The following is a 25957-nucleotide window of genomic DNA, read 5'->3' as shown; positions in this document are numbered from 1 at the left end:
CTTGGGTTATGATGCTGCAGGTTGCTAGTTTGATTACCCAATTTTATTTTTGGTTTCCTAACAACTGTTTAAGTTGAATAAACAAGCTTCATAAGCTAGAAAGCAACAGGTGAGCCTAAACAGGAGAAGGCTGGCAGGTGCTCTAATGGCACAGGGTGTAATATGAGGGTAGCCATGCAGCAATACCTTGGTTTGAATCCTGGTGTGTATTTTTAAAATTACTGCCATAGAAGTAATCAATCACTTGTAGATCAAATTAAAAACAACGTTAGGTCGCCAGTGTGTCTTTATTCAGGACAAATCCGAGGCAATAATTATTGGTGAAATGGATAGAATCAAGCAGTTTTCCTTCAGATGACCGAGAGAATGGCAGGCAGTTTGGTTCTCCCCGAGCCCCTTGGTGTAGTCTTCTGGACTGGTGTTTGAGACATGGCCTTGCTGTAGTTCCTCTGCACAGATAGGAGAGACCAGAAGGCAAACAGAACACATACATTTACTCTCTGGATGCTTCACAAATAGTACTATAGTTCCTTTATAGTGCACCGCTTTTGACCACGGCCTGTAGGGCTCAGAGCAAAAGGAGTGCAGGCAATAAGGGTGCCATTTGGGATGAAGTCTGTTTGTGGGTGGGGTAATTAACAGGCTTCTAGTGTGTGAGTGACAACTGCTATAGTAGTATTGTATAGCCATACTGCTGTTTTGGTCTGTGTGTGAACAAGTGACAATGTTACTCATTCATTACCCACAATAAGAGTGCGTTTGTGTGCACGAGACTGACCCTCTGTACAGTCCTGTTCTGAGCATTGTAGAAGGAGATGGCACTGGGACTGTCTGCCAGCAGCTCATAGCGCAGACGCTCAAAGTGCTCCTGCTCATCCTCCTCCTGAGGACAAAACACCATAAGATATTAAGATCGACATTGGAACCATGCAATATAAATGACTTCTCTCCTGTTAAAACCACAGTTGTAACGATGAAATATGAATGACTTGTCTCCTGTTAAAACCACAGTTATGTCCCAAATGGAACCCTATATAGTGCAATACTTTTGACCAGACCCCTATGGGCTGGTCAGACTCACCAGTGCCAATGCCTTGTACACAGGCACCAGTCCAGGCCTGATGGGTCCTCCAGATCTCAGCATGGCTTGCACCTCCTCAGGAAGCAGGAAGGACTCATTATACCAGCTCTCAAACTCTGACATACACAAGGGACAGGCTGTCAATGTGGGACCATCACCCTGTGGCTTTCTGAGAGGTACAGCCAGTCCCAAATCACTGCCGACCTCTTCCCTTTGGCCACTTTTTTCCCCCTGCAGATCTGTAAGGTGGAAGCCATATATGGTGGAAACTCCACCACTGCACTGCTTAAACCTATCCAGCCCCTACAGATCTGCAAACATCTAGGGGTCAGGGGGCCAAGGGGGAGGGGTAGGGAGCATTTTGGAACTGGCTGGTAGAGTCCTCCTGGTTCGTGCTAACTTTATCTCGGGCTATTCAGAATCAGTCATGGAACAACTGTCTTCTCCCATGATGAGTCATGACAGTTGGTGTGAAGAACGGAAGTAGTGGGTGTGAAGCCAGAGTTTGAATGCTCACCGGTCAGTAGGCGCGTCCTGCACTGGTCCACTAGGTGCTGGCAGTAGCTGACCTCTGCCTTGGTGCCGCGCAGCTCCTCGTACTGCTGTCGGTACTGAGTCTTCAACTCCCTCAGATGCAGGGTCAGAGACAGCTCTGCCTCATCCAGCACTGGGACCCCCTCCGCACTTACAAACTGACCTACGGGAAGACACACACACACACACGATACAAATATAGCTACAGCAATCAAATGAATGGACCTTTTGTCTGATTGGCATGCGTTTCTACTTTAATGTGAATGTAAAATAGCCTACATTTTCTTTACCTCTGTTTTAATTATAGGCTCATGTTGTACCGGCTTACTTTTCACCCTGTTTGTATTTGAGTATTTCCTAAAGTACATGCCTGTACTTTCCAAGTGTATTTCCAAATACATTCTAACATTCAAGCACTTGTATTTTAAAAACATTTTACACACACACACACACACACACACACACACACACGTGTATAAATATAAACTCGGGAAAAAAAGAAACATCCTCTCACTGTCAACTGCGTGTATTTTCAGCAAACTTAACATGTGTAAATATTTGTATGAACACAAGATTCAACAACTGAGACAAACTGAACAAGTTCCACAGACATGTGACTAACAGAAATTGAATCATGTGTCCCTGAACAAAGGAGGGTCAAAATCAAAAGTAACAGTCAGTCTCTACTTTAGTTAAGTACTGCAGTGCACCAGATTTGCCAGTTCTTGCTGTGAGATGTTACCCCAGTCTTCCACCAAGAACCTGCAAGTTCCCGGACATTTCTGGGGGGAATGGCCCTAGCCCTCGTCTCTCGTCTGTTGAACCCAAGATTGAACTCGTTGGCCTTAATGCTATGCGTCACGTCTGGAGGAAACCTGGCGCCATCCCTACGGTGAAGCATGGTGGTGACAGCATTATGCTGTGGGGGTGTTTTTCAGCGGCAAGGACTGGGAAACTAGTCAGGATAGAGGGTAAAATAAAGGGAGCAAAGTACGAGAGATCCTTGAGCGCTCAGGACCTCAGACTGGGGTGAAGGTTCAGCTTCCAACAGGACAATGACCCTAAGCACACAGCCAAGGCAACGCAGGAGTGGCTTCAGGACAAGTCTCTGAATGTCCCTGAGTGGCCCAACCAGAGCCTGGACTTGAACCTTATCGAACAGCTCTGGAGAGACCTGAAAATAGCTGTGCAGCAACGCTCCCCATCCAACCTGACAGATCTTGAGAGGATCTGCAGACAAGAATGGGAGAAACTCCCCAAATACAGGTGTGCTTAGCTTGTAGCGTCATACCCAAGAAGACTCGAGGCTGTAATCGCTGCCAAAGGTGCTTCAACAAAGTACTGAGTAAACGGTCTGAATACTTATGTACTGTTTTCTCATTATGGGGTAGGGTGTGTAGATTGATGAGGGGGAAAAACTATTTAATCAATTTTAGAATAATGCTGTAACGTAAACAAAATGTGGCAAAAGTCAAGGTGTCTGAATATTTTCGGAAGGCACTGTGTACAAATAGGCCTGTAGGTGATCCAGGCTTCACAGGTGGAAAGTAGTGTGCTAATGCAGACGGCTTGATACATGGCGACTTTGGTCTGTTTTGGAAGTCCGTGCATCTGAGTTTCCCCCGAAGGCAGTTGAGGCTAGCTTGATCCAGTTTTGAATTTCGTAGTCAGCAGGGTAGCCTAGTGGTTAGAGCGTTGGACTAGTAACCGGAAGGTTGCAAGTTCAAACCCCCGAGCTGAAAAGGTACAAATCTGTTGTTCTGCCCCTGAACAGGCAGTTAACCCACTGTTCCTAGGCCGTCAAGTCAGTTACTGTTCTTAACTGACTTGCCTAGTTAAATAAAGGTAAAAAAAAATAAAAATAAAAAGTCGATGATGCAGTCCTCCAAGAGGATGTTGCCCAGGTATTTGAATGGCGGGACTATTGCTAGTGATGTGTGTTCCATGGTGAAGACATGGTGGGTAGAGGGCTGGATCTCCATTGGCCGACCACCTCTGTCTTGGTGGTGTTGAGACAGTCCCATCCTTATTGACTCTGACAGCCGTTACAAGGACAGACTGGAGGTCTTCCGGAGTGTGGGTCACGAGCAAAGTCATCAGCATACCGCAGCTCAAGACCCTGCTCCATCGAAACCTTGGTGGTTGCTTGGAGCCTTCTGATGTTGAATGGGTTTCTATCCAGCCTGAAGTCCACCGCAACCCCACTGCTGTCTTCAAGCTCCTTGTGGACAAGCTGGGTGACACATAGGAGGAAGATGTTAAGAAGATGTTATACAGGTGCCAGCGCGCACCCCTGCCTCACACCAATGCGTACTCCAAAGGGCACTGACTCCTACCCTCCTATGGCCACCCGAGTCAGGTGCCAGCGCGCACCCCTGCCTCACACCAATGCGTACTCCAAAGGGCACTGACTCCTACCCTCCTATGGCCACCCGAGTCATCATCCCATCATGGAACTGGCAAAGGATGTTGACAAATCTGGGTAGAATCCCCCATAATAGGTCCCTGCTCAGTGTCAAGCCTTGGAGTGGTCGACAAAGGCTATGAAAGGCCTTCTCCTGGAGTTGCTGTGCTCCTGTTCTTTCTGAAGCTCCATTGTGACTCTGGCAGCAGTTCTTCTGTAATGTTATTCACCAGCCTATGTTGCATCACCTTGGCCAGGACCTTTTCAGCAACAGCAATTTTTATTTATTTTTATTTTACCTTTATTTAACTAGGCAAGTCAGTTAAGAACAAATTCTTATTTTCAATGATGGCCGAGGAACAGTGGGTTAACTGCCTTGTTCAGGGGCAGAACGACAAGAAGGGATGCCCCCCGGCTGTCGCCAACAGATGGACTTGTCACCCTTGTTCTTATAGATGGTTACAATATTTGCATCCCGTCACTGTTGGGGGATGATCTCCCGGTCCCAAACCTCAGTGATGTACTGGTGGAGAGTTCTGGTGCAGAAGTAACCTCCCTTCTTAAGTAGCCGGGATGATGTCAGCGCCAGAAGTCTTGTTGTTATTGAGGGAACAGATAGCTGATAACACCTCTTGGAAGGTTGGCGAATGGTTGAGGTCTTGAATGGGTGAACGGACAGGCAGTTCTTCCAGGATGGAGTTGTCTGGTTATGTAGTGCTTCAAAGTGGGTCAGCCCACCTCAACAGAATCTGGTTTTGGTCCTTCAAGAGAGTCAGATCGTCGGCTGGTTTCAGAGGGGTGATTGAGCAACTTCTAGGGCCTTAGATAGATTTAGCTGTGTTGTAGAAATTGTGCATGTCGTTTTTGTTGGCATCAATTTGGATTTCCTGTGCCTTATTCATCCACCATTCGTTCTGCAAAGCAAGCAAGGTTGTTTGTACTTCCTTGCGTGATGCTCACCATTGCTGGCGGAGGGTAGCAGATGTGGGGCTGTTGAGAGTAGCCCTGTGCGCTTTGTGCATATTGTTCAGTAAGGTTGTGTCCGAGTTCTCATCGAACTAGTCCTGATGTTTCCTACCTCTGTAGCCAATGGAGTGGGCCGCTGCCTGATAGAGCACTGAGCTGATAGATACCCACTTCTGGTCAATGGGGTCCTCTGAGCTCAGAAGAGGCTCAATCTCTCTCAGCGAGAGAGGGATGGAACCCATCCCTTACTGCAGCTTAAACCGGGTACAGTGCAGACGCCTCTTACTGGACTTCTGCAGGAGTTGGGGAGGGTATACTCACCTGCAGTTTAGCCAGTATCATACGGTGATCTGTCCAGCATTCTGCGCCCCTCATCGCAAAAGTCAGCAAAACGCCATTGGTGTCAGAACATCTCACTATGACGAAGTCGATCAGGTGCCAGTGTTTGGAGTGTGGATGCATCCATTATGTTTTGTATTTGTTCTTCTGCTGGAACAAGGTGTTAGTGATGATGAGATCATACTTGGCAGAGTTAGCAGTCTCATGCCATTTTCATTGACCTGGCCAACACCATGCCTACCCAGCACTCCGCTCCATATCCTGTTGTTCTGTCCCATTCCCACCCTAGCGTTGAAGGCACCCAGCAGAAAGTTCTGGTCATTCCTGGGGATGTGGTGAAGTGCCTCAACTAGTGACTGGTAGAAGCAGTCCTTTGCCTCATTTTCAGATGCTAACGATGTGTATGCACTGAGAAGAGTGGCATAGTGAATCTTGCCTAGAGGGATACGGAGAGACATGAGTCTTTCACTTATGCCGACAGATGTTTCGGTGAAGGTGTTTCGGTGAAGAGGCTGTTCTTAATTGCCAGTCCCACACCGTGCTGATGTTGTTCACCCAGAGGATAACCTTTCCAGAAGGTGTAGCCTTCTCCCTCCTCTTTCAGGGAACCTTCATCCAGGAACCTGGTCTCACTCAGGGCAGCGATGTCAATGTTGTAGCGCCTTAATTCTCTCGGCAATCAAGAGCTGTTCTCCGATGGGGTCTATCGTTATCGTTGTCAGTGTCCAAAAGAGTTCTGATGTGCCATGTTGCCAGTTTCAGGGGAATTATTTTCTTGTGCATTTTTCGACCGCTGAGTGGAACTCCCGATAGGTGCGGTAGTCTAGTGGGCAATTTTTAGGCCACCTGTTCTAGGCCTCTCCCCAGCTGGGGTGAGCAGTGTGGCTCCTAAATAGGCTGCTCAGTCACACAGGGCTCTGCCAAGAGCAGCTGCCACTCAAGTCCCAACTGCTGGCGATCATAATAGCTCTGTCCCGCTGACATGAAGGGGTATGATTAAAGGCTCTCTGTGCATTCACTCCTGCCCCCATCACCAGACACCCCAATGCCACCAGGCTTTAGTAATTGAAGTATCCTAGATAGTATTTGAACTGACAGTACCAGTCAAAAGTTTGGACCCACCTACTCATTCAAGGGTTTTTCTATATGTTTACTATTTTCTACATTGTAGAATAATAGTGAAGACATGAAAACTCCCGAGTTTCGCGGCAGTCTAAGGCACTGCATCTCAGTGCTAGAGGAGTCACTACAGACAGTTTGAATCCAGGCTGTATCACAACCGGCCATGATTGGGAGTCCCACAGGGCGGCGCACAATTGGCCCAGCGTCGTCTGGGTTTGGCCAGTGTAGGCCATAACTGTAAATAAGAATCTGTTCTTAACTGACTTGCCGAGTATTTTTTATTATATATTAAATTAAAACTATGAAAGTATATTTTATATTATTTAAGGTAGTCCCCCTTTGCCTTGATTACAGCTTTGCACACTCTTTGCATTCTCTCAACCAGCTTCGTGAGGAATATTCTGAGCACTTGTTGGCTGCTTTTCCTTCACTCTGAGATGTATCTTATTTATTTGGGATGCAATCTGAGGTGCAGTTAACTCTAATGAACTTATCCTCTGCAGCAGAGGTAATTCTGGGGCTTCCTTTCCTGTGGCGGTCCTCATGAGAGCCAGTTTCATCATTGCGCTTGATGGTTTTTGCAACTGCACTAGAAGAAACTTTAAAAGTTCTTGACATTTTCCAGATTGACTGACCTTCATGGTGGACTGTCATTTCCCTTTTCTTATTTGAGCTGCTAACAATGCAAATGGTGGACTCCAATATAAAATATATTCTCATTTTTCACACTTGTTTGGTTACCACATAATTCCATAATTATTTCATAGTTTTGATGTCTTTACTATTATTCTACAATGTGGAAAATAATACAATTTAGAAAAACCCTTGAATGAGTAGGTGTGTCCTAAACTTTTGACTGGTACTGTAGGTCTGACACACAACCACACACACACAGTTTTGAGCTCCCATACCCTGGCTCTGTCTCTTGTCTCTCCACTGGTGGAGGGCGGTGCTTGTGCTGTCAATCTCTCTCTTGGCCGTGTTCACGCACTCCGTCAGCTCCCGGAGGCGGGCGCGGCGCTCCAGCAGCACCACCTTGTTCTCCTTCAGGATGCGGTTGATCTCGCTGCCCCGCTCTGCCTTGAAGTCCTCAAAGGCCTCTGCCTTAGGGGGAGGGGAGCTGGTGGGGAGAAACACTAGATCAGACATGTTGTCCCTGTGCATAGAATAACACATGTAATATACAGGACAGATGTTGTATAAAGGGACATAGGTGTGTGTATACTCAGTCCTAAGGGGTTCCTGTGGTCCTTGAGGCTCCTGGCTCTGGGGGTCATGCTCGCGACCCTCACGGTCTCTCTGGACCGGGTTCACAGATTCCACTTGCTTCCCTGGACCAGGACTCCTTGCTTCCACAGCCTCCTTTCTCCCCTGGCTGGACAGTCACAGTTGGGGGGGTTACATTAAAAGATGGTCTTGACATTGGCTTTCAATGAGAAGGGAAGGATTTAACAGTGATGTTACTCAGGCAGTATGAATGGACCGTACTCAGGAGTCAGGACACTGACCTTGCTAGCTCTTTGGTCTTAATGGCTTTGGTCCTGCCTGGAGACAGGAGCCGAATGTGCCTATCTGATGGAACTGCCAGCCCCACCCCAAACCCATGGCCCTCCACCACTCCCACCGTGCCTTGGGAGCCCTGTGACTATGATACAACAGCATTCGTTTAAAAACTGTACCAACAACTTTTGAGCCTTTTGGCTAAGTCAACGTTACGGAAAATGAGAACTGGTTTGCAATTGACCCTCCTGCTTAAACAATATAAACAAATTCACCACTGACATATGCAAGAGGTTTGAAACAGCACCATCTTGGTGGCCACCGGTCCAAGCATCAGGCAGAGACTGACCTTGGCTGCAGTGGAGCCAGATGTACTCTGGGCTTTCTCCACCAAGGTGTAGTTCTGACACAGCTGGGCCTTCACCTTCTGATCCTGCTGCCTGTTCAACACACAACACATATGCCAAACTGACCTCAACACCAATAACATAAACTGATCCTATCCTTGGTTGCCTGGTGAGCGATGCTCACGCAGCAGGTAGAACTTTTCCTGTAGGCAAAGATCTAGTATTAGCTTAAATCTCCCCAATCCTGACCTTAACCATGTGTGGGAAATGTGTCAAATTGTCCTTAGATCAACATCTAGGGACTCTGTTACTCACTGCACGGCCTGCTTGAACTGGGTAAACACTTCATGGATCTGCCTGATGCTCACAATCTGTGGAGAGAAGTCAGACATGGGGGAGATAAAACAGTATGAAAATCAGCCATGCTAGAAGAAGTTAGCTCCATGATTCTCTTTGAAATGAAAAGCGCTGTAGAAATAATGGTTTATTTGAAGGATACAGTTTTAGTCATAACCAGAGGGATACCATTTTAGTTATTACACTGTGCCTTATAACCATATGTGGCGTGATAATCTCCGCCATGTGACCTACGTGACTCACTTGTTGTGTGTATGTACTGGCATGTATGTGTACGTCATAGGTACACACACACACACTACATGTTCATGTTTTTAAATGTATATAAATTGCAAAGTATTTTGTCTGCAATGTATTTTTCGTTATGTGTCGGACCCCAGTAAGACTAGCTGTCGCTAATGGGGATCCTAATAAATCATATCAAAAATCCATCTCTCCACTGGGAGAGAATGTTTGTATCAGGGTGTTCTCACATTGATCTCGTCCAGGCTGCCCTCCAGATACCTCCGCACCTGACTCTGGATCTCTGCAACCTGGGTCTCTGACAGCGCGTCGTAGGACATGCCCATGCGGTTCGCCTGCGCACCAGCACACAATCACATATCCTGGTCTTATTCTCTAGTAAAACCATAGCCTGGGTCTAAGACCTGTTTGTGTTGTCTCGCCAAACAAATCTGGGACTCAGGCTAAACCAAGCAATACTTAATACTTCAACATTGAACTCTTCTCTTCTTCCTTGAGGACACTCACCAGTGTGTTGTGAATGCTGAGCTCCTGTTTCAGCAGCTGGATCTCCTTCTCCAGCTTCCTGACCTGGAGCTACACAAAACAACACACACATCCAATCAGATACCATTCAACCCTGGCTAATCACTGCGCATGTCTTGCCCCCATAACAATACAATTATCAATTCAATACCAATTCTTCAATTTCTACAATGCTGTTCATCTTTAGACAGTGTTATCGTCAATGTATAACCTTAACAAAAAACAATACTACAGGTTTCCTTCCAGGTACAAATGACCTTCGAAACAGTTTTTTCCGAAAGGAATATAATCAATGGACAAACAACAATCAATATGATATAGAGTTATAGTAATTAATCCACTTTCATAATCCAAATGTGTTCTGGTGTGTGAAGTTGAGGTATAATAATCTCACCACAGGGTTGGTGTGTTCGTTGACAACAGGGTCCATCTGCACACACTTCATCCTGCTGGCGAAGCGCAGTGTGGACAGCTACGGTAGAGACAGAGCAGGTCACACATCACAGGTCTCCACTTTACTATAGGAAACAACACTAAACTAGGACTACAGGAAGAAGCCGTTCTCACACAGCTCCATACTTACTGTCTCTTCTATCTGAGAAGCCTCTCCATAGATGTTGGCCACCAGCACTGTGTTGCAGTTCCCACCTATAGAGAGGAGAGCGGATTATATTGATTTTATGACTACCACTCCCAGACAGCCCTAGAAAAGACTCTTGCTATGAAGCTGTCTGTTTCTTTTTGACCATTTTGATTGAAAACAAATCACAGTAAGGTACTTAATTGTTACCCAGAAATGATATGATATTAAGATACAAACAGTTGCACTGGGCCTTTAAATCACTTGGACTACAAATTGATAACTTGACCATTGCTCTCGTCTCTGTACTGATTTGGCTTTGGTGGATGTACTACCAATGTCCTCAGCCAACACTCAAAAACGATTGAACCCTTTGACAGAGACAGTATTTCCTTCTGGTACTGATCTCCTAACCCCCCAGTCTCTGTGGGTTTGGCTCACCTAATGAGTCCTTAAGGGCGTGGGTGAGTTTGGTCTGTCTGAAGGGGACGTGGTCCCTGCGTCGGTCTGCCAGGGCCAGTATGGCCTGCTCCAGGAACGACAGGGACTTGTTGATGTACATGGCCTCCTTCAGCACCTGACCCTCAGACTGGTCACAGAGAGGAGAACACAGTTGGATATGGGGGTTAGCGCTAAGAACTGGCAGGAACTGGGGTCTTTAGTCATGAAAACTTGAAATCCGCTCATTGCAATAAATACATAAACTGACAACATAACACTATGAGAAAAAGTCAGGTATGATGCCACTTTGAAACTCACTCCGGTTTTGCCCAGCCTTTCTGACCCGGCTAAGTCCACCAGATTCAGTTTGGAAGTGACATACTTTGCATCGGACAGAGTACGGGAGCGAGACTGTAAAACACAAATTGATAACATGAATTGACACATTACAGAACTATAGAATGGCTGCCACACTGCAATATACAAGACAACATTATACAATACATTCATAAGGCTGGAGAAAATGCAGTGAAGCAGTGAGTTGTGTCTAAGCCATCCTTACCTCAATGTGGACAGTGAGAATGCAGTGAGATCTGGAGGAGTTCTTGTTCAGGGCATGAGCTCCGATGATGCGATTCATCTCTCCCTGAATGTAGAGCAAAGAAGACCCTTCGTCACACAAATATCCATCACCTGTCCAGATGTACAACACTTCATGCAGGTATATATATTTATTATTTATTTTACCCAGTTTTCTCCCCAATTTTGTTGTATCCAATTGGTAGTTACAGTCTTGTCTCATCGCTACAACTCCCGTACGGACTTGGGAGAGGCGAAGGTCGAGAGCCGTGCATCGTCCGAAACACAACCCAACCAAGCCGCACTGTTTCTTGACACAATGCCCACTTAACCCAGAAGTCAGCCTCACCAATGTGTCGGAGGAAACATTGTGCACCTGGCGACCGTGTCAGCGTGCACTGTGCCTGGCCCGCCACATGAGTCGCTAGTGCGCTATGGGACAACGACATTCCTGCCCCATGGGTCTCCCGGTCACGGCCGGCTGCGAAAACCCAGAATCTCTAGTGGCACAGCTAGCACTGCGCCACTCGGAAGGCTTACATACAGGTATTTAGCACTCACCTCAAAGAGCAGGTTAAGGGCTGCCTCCTCGCTGTGGACGGGGTGCAGGGACAGCCCCCTGACTGATACCCCTCCCCCTGCCTCCTCCACCACCGCCATGCCCCCTGGCCCTACCCCTGGGCAACCCCGTACAGACGCCAGCAGATCCACAAGAGTCTCGTTGTAGATCTCCAGGAAGGACAAGTGGACGCTGAAGGCATGGTCCGAACGCTGCTCCACCTCATGGAACACCTGATCAAAGAGACCAGGGTGAGAAGAACAGGAAATGTGTGGGGACTGAAAAGCCATTCACTTTGGTCCATTAGACTTGGGCAGGTAAAACAACTGGTAGCCAATGTAATCCAGGGTTGAATGACTTCAAGTGCGCCACGTGGCGTAAATTGTCAGTAAGTATCGGGTGACAAGTTGTCCTGGTCTACCTCCTGTAGGGCCCGAGGAATGATCCCTCTCTGTTTGTAATTCTCTGTGGCTCCAGTCATGGTGTACGTCTTTCCTGCCCCCGTCTGCCCAAAACACATCACAGTGCCTAAGAGTAAAACAAGCAAGATTTGGGGGGGGGGGGTATCACCTCAGTTTTTCTAGCTGCATGGCAGAACTAACTACCTAGCCTGTGTACCCACCTGACTGTTTCTGCATTCAACATTCGCTACATTCTTGCATTGCCATTGGCTTTGAGCAGAATCAGACTGGTATACAATCAAATTATGACCATGGTAGTGTAAAACATGGGGACAGAGTTAGCCTACCGTTGTACCCCTCCAGGGCTCCCAGCACCACCCCTCGCCCAACGCGGCCATATACCTCCTCCTGGGACACATCATGCAGCACCCCGTCCAGCCGGAACGACCAGGAGCTCAGCTGGTTGTTCACCACTCCCTTCCTGGAGTCCTTCCTCTGGTGGACACTCACTGTCTGAGAGATCATCACACAGATAGCCATGTTGAAGCAATTATAAGAATCTGCTCATCAACTCCTTCAACAAACTAACCTGTTTAGGGTTAATAATGTGGTTTGAGATCAATATGATGTGTCTCATGTATGCATATTAAGGCTGTGTTATTTTAAATGAATGACAAAATCTGTAATTTCAACAACCTATAACCTTGCCACATTGTTTAGTAATATTCGTTAAGTTACTCACCACTCTCAAATTCAGAGTTAAAAATGTCACGTTTACATAGAGCAAATGAGATTGGAGGGGAAACTGCAACATTACACTGTAAAACATACCTGTCCGTCTGGTAGGTATTCAATGAGCTCTTGAGCAAAATTAGCAGTCGGTCGGCTTCGAATTAACACCCTCACTTCACTGCCGGGGTGGGCAATCATCATGGCACTTCTAGAACGACAACAGGTCCGACGCAAAAGTCATGGTCATGTTGTGGGCCACCTAGCTAAGTTATCTAGCTACTGTCAGATACCAACTTAAGAACTTAGGCAAAAACACATCTACTTACCCGTATTTATTGATAATTTGTAAACATCAAACGTGTTTTTCTAGCTAGTAAATAAATAAGCTGTTTTGTGGATTGTGTAGACGAAATCAAAATGTTCCCATATGTTGACATCGATTGTCATGGAAACAGTGGGCGTGTATGTGGGATCCTGCTTGGGAGACAGAAATGGAATGAGTAGAAAAATCCGGGCCTGGACGTTAAAATATTAAACGCATCAATTCAAGTTTTACAAATCTAGATTTCATTCCAAGGATGTTTTTTTTCTTCAATTCCAATTCAGACAGTCGAAATTCCAATTCCATTCCAAAAAGTATGGCTTTTCCAATTAAATTCTAATTCCATTCCAAGGTTGGTTCTTTTTCAATTCCAATTCAATTCCAAGTAAATTCTCCACTTCATCCTTACATTCCAGAATTGAATTGGAATTTCAAATTAAATTGGAATTGACCCCGACCCTGGAATCCTGTCTATTTCTGCCATTGCATGTACAGTGGCAATAAAAAGCATGTGAAACATTTGGAATTTCCTGGGTTTCTGCATAAATTTTATATCAAATTTGATCTGATCTTCATCTAAGTCACAACAATAGACACACTCAATGTGCTTAAACTAATGGCACACAAATTATTGTATTTGTTCTTGTCTATATTGAATACGACATTCCATAGTGTAGGTTGGAAAAAGTATGCGAACCCCTAGGCTAATGACATCTCCAAAAGCAAATTAGAGTCAGGAGTCAATTTAACCTGGAGTCAAATCAATGAAACGAGATTGGAGAATTCGATTAGAGCTGCCCTGCCCCATAAAAAAATACTCACAAAATGAGTTTGTTATTCACAAGAAGTATTGCCTGATTGTGAACCATGCCTCGAACAAAAGAGATATCAGAAGACCTAAGATTAAGAATTGTTGCATTTCATAAAGCTGGAAAGGGTTACAAAAGTATCTCTAAAAGTCAGTCCACGGTAAGACAAATTGTCTATAAATTGAGAAATTTCAGCACTGTTGCTATTCTCCCTAGGAGTATGCCTTGGAAGGACTGCAAGAACACAGCGCAGAATGCTCAATAAATGTAACCCAGCGTACTTCCACAATCAAGGGGAGAGAAACTGAGACCTGGGCCATGACCAAATGATTGTACTCACGGTATTGAATATATTCATATTTGTTGCTTACTGCATACTATTTAGTCTGTTCTAACTAGTATAAAGTATCGTTAGTACTTTTAGTAAGCAGTAGGCTGGAAAGATTTTTTGACACAGCCCTGACAACCTGTATAGCTCCACTCCACAATGGCACGATCTAGTGGGAAAGACTGATAATTGTGAAAGTGTGCAGTGCAGGTACTGCCTTTGGATTCATATTCATGAATGTTTACACAGTGCGATTGTATCTAATATAAACGTGTGTATAATACATGATGTATATAACACATCGGGCGACATTTTCCTGGTGCAAAAGAGCACAGACCAGTGAAAAAATACCGTAAACCTCAATCTGGCAGTGTGATTTAATTAGGACATGTTTTTCTACAATGTGTGTTTATAATGAGGTGAATATTTAATCATTACTCACTTTACTAGACTCTAGTTAGTCCGCGATATGATGTAGCTGCACAAAGTAAACCGCGTAGTGGGTTAATTTCTGCAACAACCAAGAGTGTTGGTGCGCAAGGCTACATTTCTCCACTGTTTTTAGTCCCGTGGCTACCACGTTTTAAGAGTTACTCGAACCCGTGTGCAGATACTGTGTGAGAGTGAAGTCTTGGATCTTGCTCATGGTAATATCTGCGGTGCAACGTCATTTCGTTGACTAAACCTTTAAATAATATTGTTGAAGAAAGGTTTCTGATTTAATCTTGCTACCATGTTTGAGGTTTACTGTGCTAGTTTTGCACTACGGAAATGTTTCCCATCATATATAATATCCCTACATCTTTATTTACTGGCGTTGAAAAGTATTATTGTAAACTCAATAAAACTATATTGAATATATACGGTGGGGTCTGGAATTGACACATTTTAATAAAGATTAGCAAAAATGACTATGTCAAATAAATAATTCAAATACTTAAGAGTTATTTTCTGCTCATGCATTCTCGTTTTGACGCCAAACCCACCACTGGTGTCGGTGGCTTTTTAGAGCTCTGTTTTCATGTGACCAAGGCACTGGTTCCAATCCAAGTGTCAATGCCGTTTAGCAAACGGCATTTGTTGGATGACATAAAAATAGAACTCTTTGGTCACGCACGACAGTGATGGGTTTTGTGTCGAAAAGAGAATGCCTGAGCTAAAAATAATCCCATACCTACTGTAAAATATGGTTCTAGACCTACGATGTTATGGGGCTATTTTGCTTCCACTGGTCCTGGGGCCCTTGTAAAGGGCAACGGCATCATGAACTTTACCCAGTACTTGGACATTTTAGCTCAAAACTGCCAGGAGGCTGAAACTTAAAGACAATAACCCCAAACACACATCAAAATCCACAAAGAAATTATGAATTGCCCACAAAATCCATATTTTGCAATGGCCATCTCAGTCTCCGGATTTAAAACCCAGTGAAAACCTGTGGTTTGAATTGAAGAGGGCAGTTCATAAAAGCAGATGAAGGATATCAAGGATATGTAAGAATTATGTATGGACGAAAGGTCTAAGATCCCTCCCAATGTGTTCTTCAACTCATAAACATTTAAGAAAAAGGCTCAGTGCCGTTATCCTCGTAAGGTGAGGTATTGAACACAGGTGTCAATCATTTTGACCACAGCATTTTGAGAAAAAAATATTTACTTGTTAAACAAAATCTCTTTTTCTGATTTAATTCGATTAGTATTCCAAATGTTTGAACGTACAATATAGCTCACTATTTGAATTATTCATTTTATACAGTTATATTTGCTTATCTTTATCATGGGTGTCAATCATTTCGTACCCCACTGTACCTGCCCTTACAGGTTTGTCTTTTAAACAGTGTGGCCTCTGTGGCTTGACTGATATGTTGAGGTTTCCTAACTGGGAAATGACAAGTAGGCTGGGATTTCATGTTTGATGCTGTGTTACATGTACAGTGGGAAGAAAAAGTATGTGAACCCTTTAGAATTACTGAGATTTCTGCATGAATTGGTCATAAAATTCATAAAATTGGTCATTAAAAAAAGTCACAACAATAGACAAACACAGTCTGCTTAAACTAATAACACACAAACAATTATAATTTGTCATGTCTTTACTGAACACATGTGTAAACATTCACAGTGCAGGTTGGAAAAAGTATGTGAACCCTTGGATTTAATAACAGGTTGACTTTCCTTTGGCAGCAATAACCTCAAAACCATATGTTTTCTGTAGTTGCGGATCAGACCTGCACAACGGTCAGGAGGAATTTTGGACCATTCCTCTTTACAAAACTGTTTCAGTTCATCAATATTCTTGGGATGTCTGGTGTGAACCGGTCTCTTGAGGTCATGCCACAGTATCTCATCACCCAAACCATGATACTATCTCCACCATAGTTTACAGTTGTGATGAGGTTTTGATGTTGGTGTGCTGGGCCTTTTTTTCACCACACATAGTGTTGTGTGTTCCTTCAAACAACTCAACTTAAGTTTCATCTGTCCACAGAATATTTTGGCAGTAGTGCTGTGGAACATCCAGGTGCCCTTTTGCAAACTTCAGACGTGCAGCAATGTTTTTTTTGGAGAGCAGTGGCTTCCTCCGTGGTGTCCTCCCATGAACACCGTTCTTGTTTAGTGTTTTACGTATTGTAGACTCATCAACAGAGATGTTAGCATCTCCCAGAGAGTTCTGTAATTATCTGACACTCTAGGATTCTTCTTTAGGGTTAGTGTCAGTCTCTCCCCTGGACTATATTGCTGTGTTGATTGTGAATGTGTGGTGGTTTTGCTCCTTTCCCCTGCCTGTTGTCACTGGGTGCCCTCTTCAACATGGCAACCTCGGCAACACAGCCGCGCCGCCGCCAGCCGTGTCTGAACTGACACATGGAGTAGAGGATGGGGTTCAATGTGAAAGTTAATCACCCAGAACAACATGGTGAGCAAGACAGAGGTGATCTTGGAAGGCTAGGCTAGGATGACGAAGGTGATGATGAAGATGGGGGCTCCACGTGATGATGAAGGAGAGCATGAGGATGAAGAGCGTGCGGAAGAGCTTGATGACCTGGGGGAAAACCATGGGTTACTCTTTAATGATCTGGGAACAGAGGAAGGTGGAACTATAGAGGCTATACTGAACATATGCCTCTGGGGAAGCTCTTGAGACAAAAAGTGTCCCCTAAATAGACATAAATAATATTTTACAGAAATTACCTCATTGGACAGAAAGGGGCACACCTCCCAATGCCTATGAGCCAAAGTTTCAATATTGCAAAAAAGTTTGTTAGCATAAAACAAAGAATTATGGTTTAATCAAAGAATTATGGTTTAACCATACAGTCAATACTCAAACAATTAACTTGAGTAGTGTATCCTTAACTATACCTTATCTATAGTTCTGTTTAAAGCTGGTATGTTCTTAGATTTCTAAATGGTTTATAATTTATAACATAAACATTTCCTTTTGACAAATATGACCTAACACATAATGCAAATCAATAAAAGCTTGTCCTTTGTCCCCATTTATAAAGCCCTTTCAATTTTTGTTTGTTTCTGGTGTCACTAGAACATTTAGTAAAAGACTGTCCTGAAATAACCTTTGCCGTCTTGGGTTTCTCTTTGCTCAGGTGAATCGTTTTCCATTACCTGTGAAGCTGTAGTCCTCTGTAATAAGGCTTCCATTTTTATATTTACAGAAAATGTAAAGCCCTGAAGAAACAAAGCCTTTAAACATACAGTGTTCACACTGGTGTTCCATGCCTCTGGAATCAATAGGACACACACTTGTTCCACACACACAATCTACATGGTACTAAAACTATAATTGAGTCCATCAATGGTTTGTCCCATGACACTTTAGGCAGAAGGCAAATTGCATTGATGATGATGATGATGATGATGATACTGTTCCCATTTAAAAGCACAATAAAGACAAAAAAAAGTATATAAAAAAAGAAAAGATGTGGTTTGAACATGAATGAACATTAGTGAACAATGATTACAGCATGTTTTTTTTATCAGTGTACATAAATCAAAACACCAAACCAAATTGACAATTTTTGTTGTTGTTGTTATTTATGCCACATTAGTAAATCATTTAGTCAACAAAAATCAATCTGGCAATGCAGCAACGTTTTTTGAGTGGTGTCAAACAACAGCCTAGCCATCCTACCTCCAGTATTTTGCTCTAGCTGAGCATGAGTCTAGAGATGAAAAACAGAGGCCAATCTGGTCTGGCCAAGCTAGACTACAGATATGCACCTCTTTTTGTGGGACTGGAATAGCAACAAGTTGGGCCAGGAATCAATCCGATCACGCTTTGTCCACAATGCACATTTTAAAAGGCAATGTTCTCGTGTTTGTGGAGACCATATTCATGGTAAAAGCTGCGTATGTCAGCTCAATGGGGAATTACCTTTAAATATCTCATTGTCCAAATCTGCGATCCGATTTAATCCCAGCCTAAATTGGTGGTGGATGATGTTAATTTCCCTCACTAATCATGCATACAGATTATTCATGGTATCGAGTACAGTATATACATATGAGATGAGTATGTAAACAAAGTGGCATAGTTAAAGTGGCTAGTGATACATGTATTACATAAGGATGCAGTCGATGATATAGAGTACAGTATATACGTATGCATATGAGATGAATAATGTAGTGTAAGTAACATTATATAAGGTAGCATTGTTTAAAGTGGCTAGTGATATATTTACATCATTTCCCATCAATTCCCATTATTAAAGTGGCTGGAGTTGAGTCAGTGTCAGTGTGTTGGCAGCAGCCACTCAATGTTAGTGGTGGCTGTTTAACAGTCTGATGGCCTTGAGATAGAAGCTGTTTTTCAGTCTCTCGGTCCCAGCTTTGATGCACATGTACTGACCTCGCCTTCTGGATGATAGCGGGGTGAACAGGCAGTGGCTCGGGTGGTTGATGTCCTTGATGATCTTTATGGCCTTCCTGTAACATCGGGTGGTGTAGGTGTCCTGGAGGGCAGGTAGTTTGCCCCCGGTGATGCGTTGTGCAGACCTCACTACCCTCTGGAGAGCCTTACGGTTGAGGGCGGAGCAGTTGCCGTACCAGGCGGTGATACAGCCCGCCAGGATGCTCTCGATTGTGCATCTGTAGAAGTTTGTTAGTGCTTTTGGTGACAAGCCGAATTTCTTCAGCCTCCTGAGGTTGAAGAGGCGCTGCTGCGCCTTCTTCACGATGCTGTCTGTGTGAGTGGACCAATTCAGTTTGTCTGTGATGTGTATGCCGAGGAACTTAAAACTTGCTACTCTCTCCACTACTGTTCCATCGATGTGGATAGGGGGTGTTCCCTCTGCTGTTTCCTGAAGTCCACAATCATCTCCTTAGTTTTGTTGACGTTGAGTGTGAGGTTATTTTCCTGACACCACACTCCGAGGGCCCTCACCTCCTCCCTGTAGGCCGTCTCGTCGTTGTTGGTAATCAAGCCTACCACTGTTGTGTCGTCCGCAAACTTGATGATTGAGTTGGAGGCGTGCGTGGCCACGCAGTCGTGGGTGAACAGGGAGTACAGGAGAGGGCTCAGAACGCACCCTTGTGGGGCCCCAGTGTTGAGGATCAGCGGGGAGGAGATGTTGTTACCTACCCTCACCACCTGGGGGCGGCCCGTCAGGAAGTCCAGTACCCAGTTGCACAGGGCGGGGTCGAGACCCAGGGTCTTGAGCTTGATGACGAGCTTGGAGGGTACTATGGTGTTGAATGCCGAGCTGTAGTCGATGAACAGCATTCTCACATAGGTATTCCACTTGTCCAGATGGGTTAGGGCAGTGTGCAGTGTGGTTGAGATTGCATCGTCTGTGGACCTATTTGGGCGGTAAGCAAATTGGAGTGGGTCTAGGGTGTCAGGTAGGGTGGAGGTGATATGGTCCTTGACTAGTCTCTCAAAGCACTTCATGATGACAGAAGTGAGTGCTACGGGGCGGTAGTCGTTTAGCTCAGTTACCTTAGCTTTCTTGGGAACAGGAACAATGGTGGCCCTCTTGAAGCATGTGGGAACAGCAGACTGGTATAGGGATTGATTGAATATGTCCGTAAACACACCAGGCAGCTGGTCTGCGCATGCTCTGAGGGCGCGGCTGGGGATGCCGTCTGGGCCTGCAGCCTTGCGAGGGTTGACACGTTTAAATGTTTTACTCACCTCGGCTGCAGTGAAGGAGAGACAGGCCGTGCAGGCCGTGTCAGTGGCACTGTATTGTCCTCAAAGCGGGCAAAAAAGTTATTTAGTCTGCCTGGGAGCAAGACATCCTGGTCCGTGACTGGGCTGGATTTCTTCCTGTAGTCCGTGATTGACTATAGACCCTGCCACATGCCTCTTGTGTCTGAGCCGTTGAATTGAGATTCTACTTTGTCTCTGTACCGACGCTTAGCTTGTTTGATAGCCTTACGGAGGGAATAGCTGCACTGTTTGTATTCAGTCATGTTACCAGACACCTTGCCCTGATTGAAAGCAGTGGTTCGCGCTTTCAGTTTCATGCGAATGCTGCCATCAATCCACGGTTTCTGGTTAGGGAAAGTTTAAATCGTTGCTATGGGAACGACATCTTCAACGCACGTTCTAATGAACTCGCACACCGAATCAGTGTATTCGTCAATGTTGTTATCTGATGCAATACGAAACATGTCCCAGTCCACGTGATGGAAGCAGTCTTGGAGTGTGGAGTCAGCTTGGTCGGACCAGCGTTGGACAGACCTCAGCGTGGGAGCTTCTTTTTTTAGTTTTTGTCTGTAGGCAGGTATCAGCAAAATGGAGTCATGGTCAGCTTTTCCGAAAGGGGGGCGGGGCAGGGCCTTATATGCGTCGCGGAAGTTAGAGTAACAGTGATCCAAGGTTTTTCCGCCCCTGGTTGCGCAATCGATATGCTGATAAAATTTAGGGAGTCTTGTTTTCAGATTAGCCTTGTTAAAATCCCCAGCAACAATGAATGCAGCCTCCGGATAAATGGTTTCCAGTTTGCAAAGAGTTAAATAAAGTTTGTTCAGAGCCATCGATGTGTCTGCTTGGGGTGGGATATATACGGCTGTGATTATAATCGAAGAGAATTCTCTTGGTAGATAATGCGGTCTACATTTGATTGTGAGGAATTCTAAATCAGGTGAACAGAAGGATTTGAGTTCCTGTATGTTTCTTTCATCGCACCATGCCTCGTTAGCCATAAGGCATACACCCCCACCCCTCTTCTTACCAGAAAGGTGTTTGTTTCTGTCGGCGCGATGCGTGGAGAAACCCGTTGGCTGCACCACTTCGGATAGCGTCTCTCCAGTGAGCCATGTTTCCGTGAAGCACAGAACGTTACAGTCTCTGATGTCCCTCTGGAATGCTACCCTTGCTCGGATTTCATCAACGTTGTTGTCAAGAGACTGGACATTGGCAAGAAGAATGCTAGGAAGTGGGGCACGATGTGCCCGTCTCCGTAGTCTGACCAGAAGACCGCCTCGTTTCCCTCTTTTTCGGAGTCGTTTTTGGGTCGCTGCATGCGATCCATTCCGTTGTCCTGTTTGTAAGGCAGAACACAGGATCCGCGCCTCGAAAAACATATTCTTGGTCGTACTGATGGTGAGTTGACGCTGATCTTATATACAGTAGTTCTTCTCGACTGTATGTAATGAAACCTAAGATGACCTGGGGTACTAATGTAAGAAATAACACGTAAAAAAACAAAAAACTGCATAGTTTCCTAGGAACGCGAAGCGAGGCGGCCATCTCTGTCGGCGCCGGAAGGTGATGTCTTAAATAAAGGTTAAATTAAAATTGAACCTTTATTTAAATAAAGGTTAAATAAAAAATACATTAAAAAAACAAAAAAACAATACCCCATCATGACGAAGCAAAGAGGTTTTTAGACATTTTTGCAAATGTATAAACAAAAATGTATGAAAATATCAGTTACATAAGTATTTGGACTCTTTACTCAGCACTTTGTTGAATCACCTTTGGCAGCGATTACAGCATCGAGTCTTCTTGGGTATGATGCTACAAGCTTGACCCACCTGTATTGGGGTGTTTCTCCAATTCTTCTCTTATCAAGCTCTGTCAGGTTGTATAGAGAGCGTCTTTGCACATTTTCAGGGTTCAAGTCCGGGCTCTGGCTGGGCCACTCAAGGACATTCAGAAACTTATCCCGAAGCCACTCCTGCGTTTTCTTGGCTGTGTGCTTAGAGTCATTGTCCTGTTGGAAGGTGAACCTTCACCCCAGTATGAGGTCGTGAGCGCTCTGGAGCAGGTTTTCATCAAGGATTTCTCTGTACTTTGCTCCGTTCATCTTTCATTCGCTCCTGACAAGGTCTCCCAGTCCCTGTCACTGAAAAACATCCCCACAGCATGGTGCTGCTACCACCATGCTTCACCGTAGGGATGGTGCCAGGTTTCTTCCAGAAGTGATGCTTGGCATTCAGGCCAAAGAGTTCAATCTTGGTTTCATCAGAAGAGAGAATCTTGTTTCTCGTGGTCTGATAGTCCTTTGGGTGACTTTTGGCAAACTCCAAGTGGCCTGTCATGTGCCTTTAACTGAGGAGTGGCTTCCGTCTTGCAAATCTACCAATAAGGCCTGATTGATGGAGTGCTGCAGAAATGGTTGTCCTTCTGGAATGTTCTCCCATCTCCACAGAGGACCTCTGGAGCACTGTCAAAGTGACCACCAGATTCTTGGTCACCTCCCTGACCAAGGCCCATCTCCCCAGATTGCCCAGGCAGCCATATCTAGGAAGAGTCTTGGTGGTTCCAAGCATCTGCCATTTAAGAATGATGTAGGCCAGTGGTTCTCAAACTTTTTATAGTCCCGTACCCCTTCAAACATTCAACCTCCAGCTGCGTACCCCTCTAGCACCAGAGTCAGCACACTCTCAAATGTTGTTTTTGCGGTCATTGTAAGCCTGCCACACACTATACAATACATTTTATTATACATAACAATGAGTGTGAGTTTTTGTCACAACCCTGCTCATGGGAAGTGACAAAGAGCTCTTATAGGACGAGGGCACAAATAATGATATAATAATAATAATATATAATTTTGCTCTCTTTAGCCATCTTACATATGAAACTTTATTTGTTCATCAAAAATTGTGAATAACTCACCACATGTTAATGAGGCAGGTTGTGCTTGAAAGGATGCACATAACTCTGCAGTGTTGGGTTGTACTGGAGAGTCTCAGTCTTAAATCATTTACCACAAGCAGTCTGTGCCTGTATTTAGCTGTCATGCTAGTGAGGGCCGAGAATCCACTCTCACATAGGTACGTGGATACAAAGGGCATCAGTGTCTTAACAGTGCGATTTGCCAAGGCAAGAAACTCTGAGTGCAGCCCTATCCAGAAATCTGGCAGAGGCTTCTGATTAAATTAAATTTTCAGAACCGCTTGTTGCAATTTCAATGAGGATCTCTTGTTCAGATATCGGTAAGTGGACTGGAGGCAGGGCATGAAAGGGATAACAAATCCAGTTGTTTGTCTCGTCCATTTCTGGAAAGTACCTGCGTAATTGTGCACCCAGGTCACTCAGGTGCTTCGCTATATCACATTTGACATTGTCCGTAAGCTTGAGTTAATTTGCACACAAAACATCATACAATGATGGAAAGACCTGTGTGTCGTCCTTGTTAATGCAGACATAGAAGAGCTCCAACTTCTTAATCATAGCCTCAATTTTGTCCCGCACATTGAATATAGTTGCAGAGAGTCCCTGTAATCCTAGATTCAGATCATTCAGGTGAGAAAAAACATCAACCAGATAGGCCAGTCATGTGAGAAACTTGTCATCATACAAGCGGTCAGACAAGTGAAAATTATGGTCAGTAAAGTCTCTCAATTTCATTATTTTTACTTTTTTTTAAAAAATGTGTCAATACTTTGCCCCTTGATAACCAGTGCCTTTTTTTTTAAATCCCCTTTTCTCACAAATTCTGTGATATCCAATTGTCAGTTACAGTTTTGTCCCGTCGCTGTAACTCCGGTACAGACTGGGAAGCGAAGATTGAAAGCCAAGCGTCCTCCAAAACAACCCAACCAAGCTGCCCTGCTTCTTGACACAATGCACGCTTAACCCGGAAGCCAGCCGCACCAATGTGTCGGAGGAAACACTGTACAACCGTGTCAGCGTGCACTGCTCCCGGTCCGCCACAGGAGTCGCTAGTGCGCGATGGGACAAAGACAGCCCTGCCGGCCAAACCCTCCCCTAACCAGGACGACGCTGGGCCAATTGTGCACCGCCCCATGGGTCTCAGAGCCTGGACTCAAACCCAGAATCTCTAGAGTCACAGCTAGCACTGCGATGCAGTGTTGTAAAGGCGTTACATGGTCGCTGCCCATATTATTGCATCACTGTACTGTCCAAAACGTCTTTCAAGCTGTCAGGCATTCCCTTGGCAGTAAGAGCCTCTTGGTGGATTCTGCAGTCGGAAGCAACTGCTTGCTCGCACGTTACCACTCCAATAGGCCTCCCTGTCATGGCTTTTGCGCCATCAGTACAGATACCAACACAACTTGGCTACCAAAGTCCATTTGATGTCACAAAGCTGTCCAGTACTTTAAAAAATATCCTCTCATGTTGTCCTGGTTTCCAGAAGAGGATGTCTTCCTTAATTGACCACCCATAAAAGTACAGGACACATACCAGTAGCTGTGCCAGGCCTGCCACGTCTGTTAACTCATCCAGCTGTAACACATAGAATTCACTGGCTTGTATGCGAATCAGTAATTGTTTCAAAACATCTCCTGCCATGTCACTAAGGCGTCATGAAACAGTGTTGTTTGATGAAGGTATTGTCTGTATATTTGTTTTGGCCTTTCCCCCCAGCATTGTCCTAGCCATATCCTAGCCATATCTGCGGCAGCAGGAAGAATTAAAATCCTCCACAATAGTATGGGGCTTGCCTGTCCTAGCCACTCGAAAGCTCACCATATAAGACTCTTATAGACCCTTCTTATTGATGGTATCTGTTGCCTGTTGCTTTTATACATGTCTTACTACTCGAAACTGCTCAAAAAACTACTGTGGCTTATTTTTCAAATTGTCATGTTTCTTTTCTAAATGTCTACGCAAGAGTGAAGGTTTCCCACGAGAAACGGTTATGTGATTGGATGTGAATTATTTGACGAGGCTACCTGTGTTTGATATTGTGTTGTTATTTCGCCGAACACTATATGGTTTAATTTGAACCTCACCCAAATGTATAGCCCCGTAGGGAAATATAAATGTACCGTTTGAAAATGTGAAATGTTTTATTTTATTTTTTAAATGTGAATCACATTTTTATTTGCCGTACCCACGACGGCATTGCGTGTGTACCGTAGTTTGATAATACCTGTTCTACACCAACAAAATAAACATAAAACTCGACATCCCAATTATGATCTGGCTAAAAGTTCTTAAATCAGTTATAGAACCCATTGCCCTCTATGGTTGTGAGGTCTGTGGTCCACTTACCAACCAAGAATTCACAAAATGGGACAAAAAATAATAATTCTACAACCACCTAAAAAAGGAAGCAATGCCTACACATTCCACCACAAAGCCCTCACCAACAGAGAGATTAACCTAGAGAAGAGTCCCCTCAGCTGGTTCTGGGGCTCTGTTCACAAACACAAACAGACCCCACAGAGCAACACAATTAGACCCAACCAAATTATGAGAAAGCGAAAAGATAACTGTTTGACACACTGGAAGGAAGCAACCAAATACCTGAGCAATTTGGTATGCAATCTGGCCCTAAACAGAGAAGTACACAGTGGCAGAATACCTGACCATGTGACTGTCACAAAATTAAGAAAATCCTTGACTA

General features: G+C 44.7%; 1 protein-coding gene across 2 annotated transcripts; it reads right to left on the bottom strand.

The window, feature by feature from the left end:
- Positions 1-268: 268 nt before the first annotated feature.
- On the bottom strand, positions 269-13123 carry kif9 (kinesin family member 9). 2 transcript variants are annotated; one of them, XM_064941703.1, is made up of 21 exons: positions 13037-13123; positions 12810-12918; positions 12326-12491; positions 11999-12105; positions 11580-11810; positions 11002-11085; positions 10758-10850; positions 10440-10587; positions 10002-10066; positions 9813-9890; positions 9401-9469; positions 9124-9228; positions 8609-8664; positions 8296-8386; positions 7955-8091; positions 7672-7821; positions 7358-7566; positions 1599-1778; positions 1082-1197; positions 779-883; positions 269-449 (listed from the first exon to the last, which is right to left on the bottom strand). In XM_064941703.1, exons 2-21 carry the CDS (start codon positions 12909-12911, stop codon positions 351-353), a joined length of 2391 nt encoding a protein of 796 aa, XP_064797775.1. In that variant the 5' UTR covers positions 12912-12918; positions 13037-13123; the 3' UTR covers positions 269-350. The 2 variants fall into 2 exon arrangements, with proteins under 2 accessions (XP_064797775.1, XP_064797774.1); XM_064941702.1 differs by having other exon boundaries at positions 7358-7821.
- Positions 13124-25957: the final 12834 nt, after the last annotated feature.

This window comes from Oncorhynchus masou, chromosome 28, assembly GCF_036934945.1.
Source record: "Oncorhynchus masou masou isolate Uvic2021 chromosome 28, UVic_Omas_1.1, whole genome shotgun sequence".
NCBI classification, from domain to species: domain Eukaryota; kingdom Metazoa; phylum Chordata; class Actinopteri; order Salmoniformes; family Salmonidae; genus Oncorhynchus; species Oncorhynchus masou.
This window is presented reverse-complemented; position numbering and strand designations above follow the sequence as displayed.